This window comes from Leiobunum rupestre, chromosome 6, assembly GCF_980474605.1.
Source record: "Leiobunum rupestre chromosome 6, qqLeiRupe1.1.hap1, whole genome shotgun sequence".
Taxonomy (NCBI): Eukaryota; Metazoa; Arthropoda; class Arachnida; order Opiliones; family Sclerosomatidae; genus Leiobunum; species Leiobunum rupestre.
In genome coordinates, this window is record NC_143389.1 from 69,791,807 (window position 1) to 69,804,910 (window position 13,104).

Sequence of the window (13,104 nt, forward strand, 5' to 3'; positions counted from 1 at the left end):
AAAATGTGTAGTTCTGAATATCATTCTGTTAAAGTAAAACTTAGTGCACCTAGATTTTGTAAAAATTTGGAATTTTAACCTAAAATTTCTATGCTTGGTAGAATAAGCAAGCGAAGAACAAACCTTTTTTTTAGATTTCCTCAAATAGAGTGAGGTTAATTTTCTCAAGCCCCAAACAAAAAAAAGGATAAGAATTAAAAGGTGCAGTCCTAAATATCATTCTATTAACGATGAAACTTAGTGCACGCTCATTTTGTATAAATTTGGTATTTTTACCTAAAATTCCTATGCTTGGTAGATAAGCAAGCGACGAACAAACCTTTTTTTTAGATTTCCTCAAATAGAGTGAGGTTAATTTTCTCAAGCCCCAAACAAAAAAAGGATAAGAATTAAAATGTGCATTTCTGACTATAATTCTGTTAAAGATGAAACTTATTACACCTTGTTTTTAGATAAATTTGGTATTTTTACCTAAAATTCTTGTGTGTGGTAGATAAGCAAGCGATGAACAAACCTTTGTTTAGATTTCCTTAAATAGAGTGAGGTTATTTTTTGATGCCCCAAACAAATAAAAAGGATAAGAATTAAAATGTGCAGTCCTGAATAAAATTCTGTTAATGATGAAACTTAGTGCAACTTGATTTTGTATAAATTTGGTATTTTTACCTAAAATTTCTGTGCTTGGTAGATAAGCAAGCGAAGAACAAACCTTTTTTTAGATTTCCTCAAATAGAGTGAGGTTAATTTTCTGATGCCCCAAACAAATAAAAAGGATAAGAATTAAAATGTGTAGTTCTGAATATCATTCTGTTAAATATGAAACTTAGTGCACACTCATTTTATATAAATTTGGTATTTTTACCTAAAATTCCTATGCTTGGTAGATAAGCAAGCGAAGAACAAACCTTTTTTTAGATATCCTGAAATAGAGTGAGGTTAATTTTCTCAAGCCCCAAACAAAAAAAGGATAAGAATTAAAATGTGCAGTCCTGTATATCATTCTGTTAAAGATGAAACTTAGCACAACTTGATTTTGTATAAATTTGGTATTTTAACCTAAAATTTCTATGTTTGGTAGAATAAGCAAGCGAAGAACAAACCTTTTTTTTAGATTTCCTCAAATAGAGTGAGGTTAATAGAGTGAGGTTAATTTTCTCAAGCCCCAAACAAAAAGGATAAGAATTAAAATGTGCAGTCCTAAATATCATTCTATTAACGATGAAACTTAGTGCACGCTCATTTTGTATAAATTTGGTATTTTTACCTAAAATTCCTATGCTTGGTAGATAAGCAAGCGAAGAACAAACCTTTTTTTTAGATTTCCTCAAATAGAGTGAGGTTAATTTTCTCAAGCCCCAAACAAAAAAAGGATAAGAATTAAAATGTGCATTTCTGACTATAATTCTGTTAAAGATGAAACTTATTACACCTTGTTTTTAGATAAATTTGGTATTTTTACCTAAAATTCTTGTGCGTGGTAGATAAGCAAGCGATGAACAAACCTTTGTTTAGATTTCCTTAAATAGAGTGAGGTTATTTTTTGATGCCCCAAACAAATAAAAAGGATAAGAATTAAAATGTGCAGTCCTGAATAAAATTCTGTTAATGATGAAACTTAGTGCAACTTGATTTTGTATAAATTTGGTATTTTTACCTAAAATTTCTGTGCTTGGTAGATAAGCAAGCGAAGAACAAACCTTTTTTTTAGATTTCCTCAAATAGAGTGAGGTTAATTTTCTGATGCCCCAAACAAATAAAAAGGATAAAAATTAAAATGTGTAGTTCTGAATATCATTCTGTTAAATATGAAACTTAGTGCACGCTCATTTTATATAAATTTGGTATTTTTACCTAAAATTTCTATGCTTGGTAGATAAGCAAGCGAAGAACAAACCTTTTTTTAGATATCCTCAAATAGAGTGAGGTTAATTTTCTCAAGCCCCAAACAAAAAAAGGATAAGAATTAAAATGTGCAGTCCTGTATATCATTCTGTTAAAGATGAAACTTAGCACAACTTGATTTAGTATAAATTTGGTATTTTAACCTAAAATTTCTATGCTTGGTAGAATAAGCAAGCGAAGAACAAACCTTTTTTTAGATTTCCTCAAATAGAGTGAGGTTAATTTTCTCAAGCCCCAAACAAAAAGGATAAGAATTAAAATGTGCAGTCCTAAATATCATTCTATTAACGATGAAACTTAGTGCACGCTCATTTTGTATAAATTTGGTATTTTTACCTAAAATTCCTATGCTTGGTAGATAAGCAAGCGACGAACAAACCTTTTTTTAGATTTCCTCAAATAGAGTGAGGTTAATTTTCTCAAGCCCCAAACAAAAAAGGATAAGAATTAAAATTTGCATTTCTGACTATCATTCTGTTAAAGATGAAACTTATTACACCTTGTTTTTAGATAAATTTGGTATTTTTACCTAAAATTCTTGTGCGCGGTAGATAAGCAAGCCTTTGTTTAGATTTCCTTAAATAGAGTGAGGTTATTTTTTGATGCCCCAAACAAATAAAAAGGATAAGAATTAAAATGTGTAGTTCTGAATATCATTCTGTTAAAGATGAAACTTAGTGCACGCTCATTTTATATAAATTTGGTATTTTTACCTAAAATTCCTATGCTTGGTAGATAAGCAATCGAAGAACAAACCTTTTTTTAGATATCCTCAAATAGAGTGAGGTTAATTTTCTCAAGCCCCAAACAAAAAAAGGATAAGAATTAAAATGTGCAGTCCGGTATATCATTCTGTTAAAGATGAAACTTAGCGCAACTTGATTTTGTATAAATTTGGTATTTTAACCTAAAATTTCTGTGCTTGGTAGATAAGCAAGCGAAGAACAAACCTTTTTTTTAGATTTCCTCAAATAGAGTGAGGTTAATTTTCTGATGCCCCAAACAAATAAAAAGGATAAAAATTAAAATGTGTAGTTCTGAATATCATTCTGTTAAATATGAAACTTAGTGCACGCTCATTTTATATAAATTTGGTATTTTTACCTAAAATTTCTATGCTTGGTAGATAAGCAAGCGAAGAACAAACCTTTTTTTAGATATCCTCAAATAGAGTGAGGTTAATTTTCTCAAGCCCCAAACAAAAAAAGGATAAGAATTAAAATGTGCAGTCCTGTATATCATTCTGTTAAAGATGAAACTTAGCACAACTTGATTTAGTATAAATTTGGTATTTTAACCTAAAATTTCTATGCTTGGTAGAATAAGCAAGCGAAGAACAAACCTTTTTTTAGATTTCCTCAAATAGAGTGAGGTTAATTTTCTCAAGCCCCAAACAAAAAGGATAAGAATTAAAATGTGCAGTCCTAAATATCATTCTATTAACGATGAAACTTAGTGCACGCTCATTTTGTATAAATTTGGTATTTTTACCTAAAATTCCTATGCTTGGTAGATAAGCAAGCGACGAACAAACCTTTTTTTAGATTTCCTCAAATAGAGTGAGGTTAATTTTCTCAAGCCCCAAACAAAAAAGGATAAGAATTAAAATTTGCATTTCTGACTATCATTCTGTTAAAGATGAAACTTATTACACCTTGTTTTTAGATAAATTTGGTATTTTTACCTAAAATTCTTGTGCGCGGTAGATAAGCAAGCCTTTGTTTAGATTTCCTTAAATAGAGTGAGGTTATTTTTTGATGCCCCAAACAAATAAAAAGGATAAGAATTAAAATGTGTAGTTCTGAATATCATTCTGTTAAAGATGAAACTTAGTGCACGCTCATTTTATATAAATTTGGTATTTTTACCTAAAATTCCTATGCTTGGTAGATAAGCAATCGAAGAACAAACCTTTTTTTAGATATCCTCAAATAGAGTGAGGTTAATTTTCTCAAGCCCCAAACAAAAAAAGGATAAGAATTAAAATGTGCAGTCCTGTATATCATTCTGTTAAAGATGAAACTTAGCGCAACTTGATTTTGTATAAATTTGGTATTTTAACCTAAAATTTCTGTGCTTGGTAGATAAGCAAGCGAAGAACAAACCTTTTTTTAGATTTCCTCAAATAGAGTGAGGTTAATTTTCTGATGCCCCAAACAAATAAAAAGGATAAGAATTAAAATGTGTAGTTCTGAATATCATTCTGTTAAAGATGAAACTTAGTGCACGCTCATTTTATATAAATTTGGTATTTTTACCTAAAATTCCTATGCTTGGTAGATAAGCAATCGAAGAACAAACCTTTTTTTAGATATCCTCAAATAGAGTGAGGTTAATTTTCTCAAGCCCCAAACAAAAAAAGGATAAGAATTAAAATGTGCAGTCCTAAATATCATTCTGTTCAAGATGAAACTTAGCGCATCTTGATTTTGTATAAATTTGGTATTTTTACCTAAAATTTCTGTGCTTAATTGGTAGATAAGCAAGCGAAGAACAAACCTTATTTTAGATTTCCTCAAATAGAGTGAGGTTAATTTTCTGATGCCCCAAACAAATAAAAAGGATAAGAATTAAAATGTGTAGTTCTGAATATCATTCTGTTAAAGATGAAACTTAGTGCACGCTCATTTTATATAAATTTGGTATTTTTACCTAAAATTTCTGTGCTTGGTAGATAAGCAAGCGAAGAACAAACCTTATTTTAGATTTCCTCAAATAGAGTGAGGTTAATTTTTGATGCCCCAAACAAATAAAAAGGATAAGAATTAAAATGTGTAGTTCTGAATATCATTCTGTTAAAGTAAAACTTAGTGCACCTAGATTTTGTAAAAATTTGGTATTTTAACCTAAAATTTCTATGCTTGGTAGAATAAGCAAGCAATGAACAAACCTTTTTTTAGATTTCCTTAAATAGAGTTAGGTTAATTTTCTGATTCCCCAAACAAATAAAAAGGATAAGAATCAAAATTAGCATTTCTGACTATCATTCTGTTAAAGATGAAACTTAGTGCACCTTGATTTTGTATAAATTTGGTATTTTTACCTAAAATTCCTGTGCTTGGTAGATAAGCAAGCAATGAACAAACCTTTTTTTAGATTTCCTTAAATAGAGTTAGGTTAATTTTCTGATGCCTAAATCAAATAAAAGAATAAGAATTAAAATGTGCAGTCCTAAATATCATTCTGTTCAAGATGAAACTTAGCGCATCTTGATTTTGTATAAATTTGGTATTTTTACCTAAAATTTCTGTGCTTGGTAGATAAGCAAGCGAAGAACAAACCTTATTTTAGATTTCCTCAAATAGAGTGAGGTTAATTTTCTGATGTCCCAAACAAATAAAAAGGATAAGAATTAAAATGTGTAGTTCTGAATATCATTCTGTTAAAGATGAAACTTAGTGCACGCTCATTTTATATAAATTTGGTATTTTTACCTAAAATTTCTGTGCTTGGTAGATAAGCAAGCGAAGAACAAACCTTTTTTTAGATTTCCTCAAATAGAGTGAGGTTAATTTTCTCAAGCCCCAAACAAAAAAGGATAAGAATTAAAATGTGCATTTCTGACTATCATTCTGTTAAAGATGAAACTTATTACACCTTGATTTTAGATAAATTTGGTATTTTTACCTAAAATTCTTGTGCGTGGTAGATAAGCAAGCCTTTGTTTAGATTTCCTTAAATAGAGTTAGGTTATTTTTTGATGCCCCAAACAAATAAAAAGGATAAGAATTAAAATGTGCAGTCCTGAATAAAATTTTGTTAATGATGAAACTTAGTGCAAATTGATTTTGTATAAATTTGGTATTTTTACCTAAAATTTCTGTGCTTGGTAGATAAGCAAGCGAAGAACAAACCTTTTTTTAGATTTCCTCAAATAGAGTGAGGTTAATTTTCTCAAGCCCCAAACAAAAAAAGGATAAGAATTAAAATGTGCAGTCCTGAATATCATTCTGTTAAAGATGAAACTTAGTGCACGCTCATTTTATATAAATTTGGTATTTTTACCTAAAATTTCTGTGCTTGGTAGATAAGCAAGCGAAGAACAAACCTTTTTATAGATTTCCTCAAATAGAGTGAGGTTAATTTTCTGATGCCCAAACAAATAAAAAGGATAAGAATTAAAATGTGTAGTTCTGAATATCATTCTGTTAAAGATGAAACTTAGTGCACGCTCATTTTATATAAATTTGGTATTTTTACCTAAAATTTCTGTGCTTGGTAGATAAGCAAGCGAAGAACAAACCTTTTTTTAGATTTCCTCAAATAGAGTGAGGTTAATTTTCTGATGCCCCAAACAAATAAAAAGGATAAGAATTAAAATGTGTAGTTCTGAATATCATTCTGTTAAAGATAAAACTTAGTGCACCTAGATTTTGTAAAAATTTGGTATTTTAACCTAAAATTTCTATGCTTGGTAGAATAAGCAAGCGAAGAACAAACCTTTTTTTGAAATTCCTCAAATAGAGTGAGGTTAATTTTCTCAAGCCCCAAACAAAAAAAGGATAAGAATTAAAATGTGCATTTCTGACTATCATTCTGTTAAAGATGAAACTTATTACACCTTGTTTTTAGATAAATTTGGTATTTTTACCTAAAATTCTTGTTTGTGGTAGATAAGCAAGCGATGAACAAACCTTTGTTTAGATTTCCTTAAATAGAGTGAGGTTATTTTTTGATGCCCCAAACAAATAAAAAGGATAAGAATTAAAATGTGCAGTCCTGAATAAAATTCTGTTAAAGATGAAACTTAGTGCACCTTGTTTTTAGATAAATTTGGTATTTTTACCTAAAATTCCCGTGCTTGGTAGGTAAGCAAGCGACGAACAAACCTTTGTTTCCATTTCCTTAAATAGAGTGAGGTTAATTTTCTCAAGCCCCAAACAAATAAAAAGGATAAGAATTAAAATGTGCAGTCCTGAATATCATTCTGTTAAAGATGAAACTTAGTGCACCTTGTTTTTAGATAAATATGGTATTTTTACCTAAAATTCCCGTGCTTGGTAGGTAAGCAAGCGACGAGCAAACCTTTGTTTCGATTTCCTTAAATAGAGTGAGGTTAATTTTCTCAAGCCCCAAACAAATAAAAAGGATAAGAATTAAAATGTGCAGTCCTGAATATCAGTCTGTTAAAGATGAAACTTAGTGCACCTTGTTTTTAGATAAATTTGGTATTTTTACCTAAAATTCCTGTGCTTGGTAGATAAGCAAGCAATGAACAAACCTTTTTTTAGATTTCCTCAAATAGAGTGAGGTTAATTTTCTGATGGCCCAAACAAATAAAAAGGATAAGAATTAAAATGTGTAGTTCTGAATATCATTCCCTTTACTGAAAAATGAAAGTCTAAAAATCGCAAAAAAATTGCTATTGAAATATCACCATAAAATTGTCTTCAAGCATTGCTCAAATGTATACTAACTGTTGGGCTACCGCATCTCAACCGTTTCCCAATTGATGCTCAACGGTTGAGTCATTTGACGTTGAGAAAAACTGTTTTTAACTAGTAAAAGTAGTTCATTTAGTTGTTCAACTATTACCGAACAGTTACCCAAAAGTTGCTGAACCATTAGTTGCCTAAAATTGCTTTAAAGTTGCTCAACCATTAATTCCCCAAAAGTTGCTCAATTATTTGTTGATATGTTGAGAAAGTTCTTCAATCATAAGTTGTTTACAGATCGTCAGAAAGTTGCTCAACTTAAAAAAAAACATATACAAACTCCAACAGCTCAGTCTACCCATGATCAGTGCCTCATTTCATTAATACTATCAACACTTGAAACATGTACTCTCCACGCTCTCCTTCTCCGGCTCCTTCCGTCGAGGAAATACCTGAACGGCTGGGTACCGCGAGGTCAGTACTTATTTTTAATCCATTTTTGAATTTATATGGCCCGTTTGCACCAAAAAAATATCTAAAAACGTTATTCGTAGCTCACCAATGCCAGACCCCGACCAACACCACAATCATCAGCGCCGTTATCCTGGGCACAGGAACCCGCCATATTACCGGGAAAATCAACCATTCCGTTATCAACTGTAAAAGTGTAAATATTTTATTTTTTCGGTATTCTTATATATTTAAACCTTTTTCCCTTAACTTTAAAAAGACCTCAATTCTGTCCAAGACTACCTCTTCAACCTGGTACTTGTATGCAGTGCTTAATTGCGGGGTAATAAACGTTTATTCTAAAATGTCCGTAACAAACGACTAATTTGTGGTTTTAAATATTCAGTCTAACAGCCGAGCTATACCACCAGGCTCGGGACTTTATTCAAGAGAGGCCCGAGTTACAAGGCTGGACCAGGTTAATTGCCCAGGAATTCATCGCTACCATTCATCGTTTTTCTCTTCAAATACTTTAAAAAAAATATTTTTACATACTTTTTATATAATAATAATAATGATAATAAATATATTTTTTATTAATACACATTTGGTTCTGTTTTCACAAAAACGATTTCTTCTAAGAGGATTGGAGGTCTGCCCGCTCATCTTTAAGATTCTTTCTTTCTTTAACATATACCGGGTCTGGGTGAGGTATAACCTAATATCGAGGGATATGCTTGACGCAGATGTTTCCCCGTGTCCACCCCCATATGAGGGGTCCCATTAGCGGCTGTTAGCGAAACACTCCCCGCAATTTAGATCAGACTGTTATTCGCTCCGGTTGTAGTATATTCTATCTCTTCCAAAAAATTTATTATTACGGCATGGATTATCTATATAACAAGTAAGTTCTTTTATTTAAATTATATCATTAGGTTCGTGATGCTTTAAGTTTATTAGTTATATGGTCTAAACAATTATTTTAATACATTAGCTTTACAACTCTCCCGGAAGGTTGTGCTGCGGGTGAATATATCTGGGTGCTTGGGTAAATTTTTTGAATTCCCGTTTGACGTTTTGTTTCTACATTTTATACCTTTTTTTATAGATCCATATTCTCCTTGGCAATCGGTGAAAGAGTTTACCTCCCTACGTAAATTACCATTTAGCTATTAGTTTCCTACATTTTATTTAATTTTTTCTGCTTCTTAATAGAACTAGAATCTCCTTGGAAAATGGGAAACGGTTTTGGCTCCCTGTGTAAATTCCCATTTGGTTACTTATTATTATTATTATTTTATAAGTACGTTATTGTTGTCTCTACAGGGTGACACCGCCTAATTCTACCTTCGTTGGGCGAGTTGCCTTTCTTAAGAGGGTTCAATATTATTGGGATTTCCCAGAGGAGGTTTTCAGCATTGACGAAGTTCTTCGCGTCTATTATTAATAAATTAAAATGTTTATTTCATATTTTTATTTATTTCTTATTATTATTATTAAATCAATTTAGCTGCCAATAAAAATGCATAACTTTTTTAAATCAAATTCTTATTTCACATATCATAGTTCGGTCAAGCTTACATCGTATACAAAATGCCATAAGTCTAATACGTTGGCGATAGTTACCCGGGAACAGACGTAAATTGAGTCCTTAAAAAATAAAATCCTATAAATTGAGTGCACGAAAAAGTCCCATAGTACGCCATAAAAAAATCCCGTAAATTGAGTGCATGAAAAAAAGTCCCATAGTTTGAAACGTCATAAAAAAAGTTGAAAAAAAAATTATAAAAAAATCCAATAAATTTTTTTTTTATAATTTTATTTTTAATCCCATAAATTAAAAGGGGTGTCAGGGAATGGGGGGATCCCAAAGTGAGGCTTAATTCTCTGACGATGCCGGTGAATATGATCATGTAACGGGTAATGAATATTTTATATATATTCTTCTATGTGTAATATATACAGAATTTGACACAGGGCGCAAGTACAAAGGGGGCGCAAAAATAACTCCCCCCCCGTAACTAAAAAGCCTGCGCATGCCTATACCTGCAACTTAGGCAACGTTTGAAATAAGGTGCTAAAATATTTCATGTAGCACTCCCTCGGAGTGTTTTCCACTTTTAAAATGCCTGAAGTCAACCATGAAAAGTTTAACTGACGTTTTTAACTAAGTATGACTAATCAACGGACAAGATAAATTTAAAGATTGGGATTTACATACTTATAGAAAGAACAAATAATATATTATATTAATAGTCTTTTATACTCCGTAACTATTACTTATGACGAAAGTCATATAATAACCTAAGTAGCATTAAAATAATACGTATGACACTTCCATTTCTTTATTCCCAATTTCTAACGATCGAGCCTTTTTTCGACACCGACACTCTCGACCATCATCGACTAGGACCTGAACTGAATCATCTTTGTTGAATCGGCATTTTTTTCTGAAACTCCATGCTCAGACGGACTGGCGAGATTAAAAGTTGTTTTGGGATGTTTGGAAGTTGGAAAACGTATTTTTATTAGGGGAATTTTTTATTTTTTCTAATAGGTAGTGATAATCGGGATTATATTTTTGAAAAGGTTTTAGGGTTTAGTTAGATTTTTATTTTAAACGCGTGCCTTTTTTTACTGTACAGGAATAATGGTTGAATATTTTTTCGTGGTTTCAGCAACCCTTGGTTTGAAGGAAGCTTTTAAAAAGAAAAAAGAAAATATGTTGTTCATTTCGACTTCGCCAATTTCTTGGCTGCGCTTTTTGAATTTGTCAGAGCGGTTCCTGATAGTCAGTTGAAGACTTCATTTTTGACAGATGCGGAAATTAAGTCTTTAACACAATATGACAAAAAATAGGAACGTGGACCGCCGTGGTAAATTCGACCATGTGTTTCGGGCCGAATGGACAAGATTAAACTTCGAACCCGTAATTGTTTTTTTTAGTTTAAGCCGCTAACGAAATTAATCTTTATATTATTGTTCTGTTTTAGCACGAATATGAAATATACTAGAGCTAAACTCAGATATGCCAAAGAGTGGCAGGAGTCATTTAAACTCAAAGATTCCAAATCGGATTTCGTAAAAAGCACGGTTTTTGTAAAAGAAATGACGTGCTATATTATGAAAATGAGCGGTAAGCTACAGCGGGAAAAGTGTAATATTCGAGTATTATTATAGTTTTTACAGAACAGATTCAAATACGAATATAAGCGAAAGTAAAAGGTTTATTTCAATAAACAAAGCGGTTATAGTTTCACAGAGAATTATGCCATTGCGCCTTCGCAATGTCACGGTGTTGTGACGAAACTATCGTCAGTTTCTTCTTTTAAAATAAACCTTTACTTACGCTTTTATTTTTATTTATCTCTGTTCTTTAAAAACTACAATAATACCCGAACATTATTGGTATTATTACTAAGTACGGCAACTTTTTCTTTCCATTATAGCTGCGAGGTTTGGAGAAGAGACGGTTTTTGACGCTGTTGGGGGAATTTTCCCTCCGGCGCTGGTAAATATTTGCTCATCGTTCATCACTGAAAATCCCTTCTGGAATAAAACGATTTTAGTCGAGGTAGGGCGTAAGGAAGATTTTCCTTTCTCCGGTAATCTCGAAAATCCCGAAATACAATTGGGATTGGAAGGTAAGTTAAAAAGGTCATTAACTAAATTCTTTGTTTTAATCTGTTTTCCGTTAGGAGGCAAAGTTATTCCGCCACCTCCGATTGTAGAACTTTCAAGAATACCAGAAATTTTGAAGACAAAATCGTCAACAAAGAGGTATATTTATCGCAAAAAATTCGACTTTCGCGATGGTAGAAACGGTTATGAATTTTAATTTTTTTAAAATAATTAAGGCTAAGTTGGAAGAAAAAAGAAATTAGAAGAACAATTGCAAAGGACTATTGAGGATATCGACAGAGTGGACGCGGAAATTACTTGGTTGAAGAAAGAAAAAGGAAATATTAAAAACGAAAGGAAAGTGGGCAAAAGTGTTATGGAAGTGTTGGACTTAAAAACGAAAAAAACCTTACGTCGACAATAAAAGGTCTGAAAATGTTGGCCGAAGTCGGCAAGCAATCTGGTTATAAAGATATTCGTTCAACCGTTAGCGCAATTCTGGATAATGCAATATCCTCTGATTCGGAAAGCGAAACTTCCGAAGCCTTTGGTACGGAAAACGAAGCATTATCAAAGGAAAATGCGAAAAGAGATTCCTCCGATAAAGCTGCGTCGGAAGGCGGATCTGAAGGGGGTCGAAAGCCGGTCGGAAGGGGGGTCGAAAGCCAGGTCGGAAGGCGGGTCTGATGCTCTTAACCCTGGCAATAATAACCCGGGATGTTTTTTCCAATTATCGGAAAGTGAAATTGGTTTCGACAAGAAAAAAGGAAAGAAGCGTTCCGGTTCCCCAACTTCTCATTCGGCAAAGAAGTTTAAATAATCTTTTTATATATATTAAAATATTTTATTAAGTTTTTATACGCGATAGTTAAGAATATTATATTATAGAGGTAATATTTTAAAATACCAATTGAAATTTTTGTTAAAGTAAACAAATGAATAAAAACAAAATGCTACTTTCTTTTTCACATATTTCTATATAAAAATATCGTTTTTATGGTAAACTTTCTTTTGTTAAATTCGTCATAATTTAATTTTTATGACAAATTATCCTTTTTGATTTTTTAAGTTAAGAAAAAAAAGGAGAAACAAATTATTTTCGATTTCGTGTGGGTCGCGCGGAAACGATAAGTTAACTAATAAAATAATTAGATATATTATCGTTTCCACGTGACTTAAAAGACATCGAAAAACATTCATATTTTTTATTTATAACTTTCCCTAGATGCTGGTACAGACGAGACATTTATTCTGAACTTTTAATAAGTAAGGGAAAAACACCGTAGAGCATTGCAATGAAGGTACGTATGAGATAAATATATGGTAAGTATAAATTTGTATAGATTAACGTTAAGTTAACTAATTCAGTAGTTAATTTATCGTTTCCGCGTAACTCGAAAAATTTCTAAATAAATTATATTGGTTTTTGCAGGTTTTCTGAGATGCTGGTAAAGACGAGGTTGTTTATTTATTCTGAACTTTAAATAACTAAGGGGGAATCACCGTAGGCGTTTGGCAAGTAAAATAAGTATAAGGTTACGTGGAAGGAACGGTCCAAACTGAAAGTAAGGGGTTGAGGGGAGCCGTCAGGCGGCCCCAGCGCTCGAGCGAAGCGAGTGCGCGGCGCCGCTAGGCGCCAATAATTTAAATACATGCAAGTTGTCTGTGCGAAACTGACACTTCAGACGGAGTATGTAATACACCACAATACTAACTTTAGATTAAGGTATGGAGTTATCTGTTTGGTCCAAAATAG

At 32.0% G+C, this 13,104-nt stretch overlaps 1 protein-coding gene across 1 annotated transcript; it reads left to right on the forward strand.

The window, feature by feature from the left end:
• The first annotated feature begins 7,485 nt into the window (after window positions 1-7,485).
• On the forward strand, window positions 7,486-8,271 carry LOC149943305 (uncharacterized). Its single transcript, XM_090179741.1, has 4 exons — window positions 7,486-7,751; window positions 7,832-7,936; window positions 8,008-8,070; window positions 8,134-8,271. Exons 1-4 carry the CDS (start codon window positions 7,681-7,683, stop codon window positions 8,261-8,263), a joined length of 369 nt encoding a protein of 122 aa, XP_090035867.1. The 5' UTR covers window positions 7,486-7,680; the 3' UTR covers window positions 8,264-8,271.
• Window positions 8,272-13,104: the final 4,833 nt, after the last annotated feature.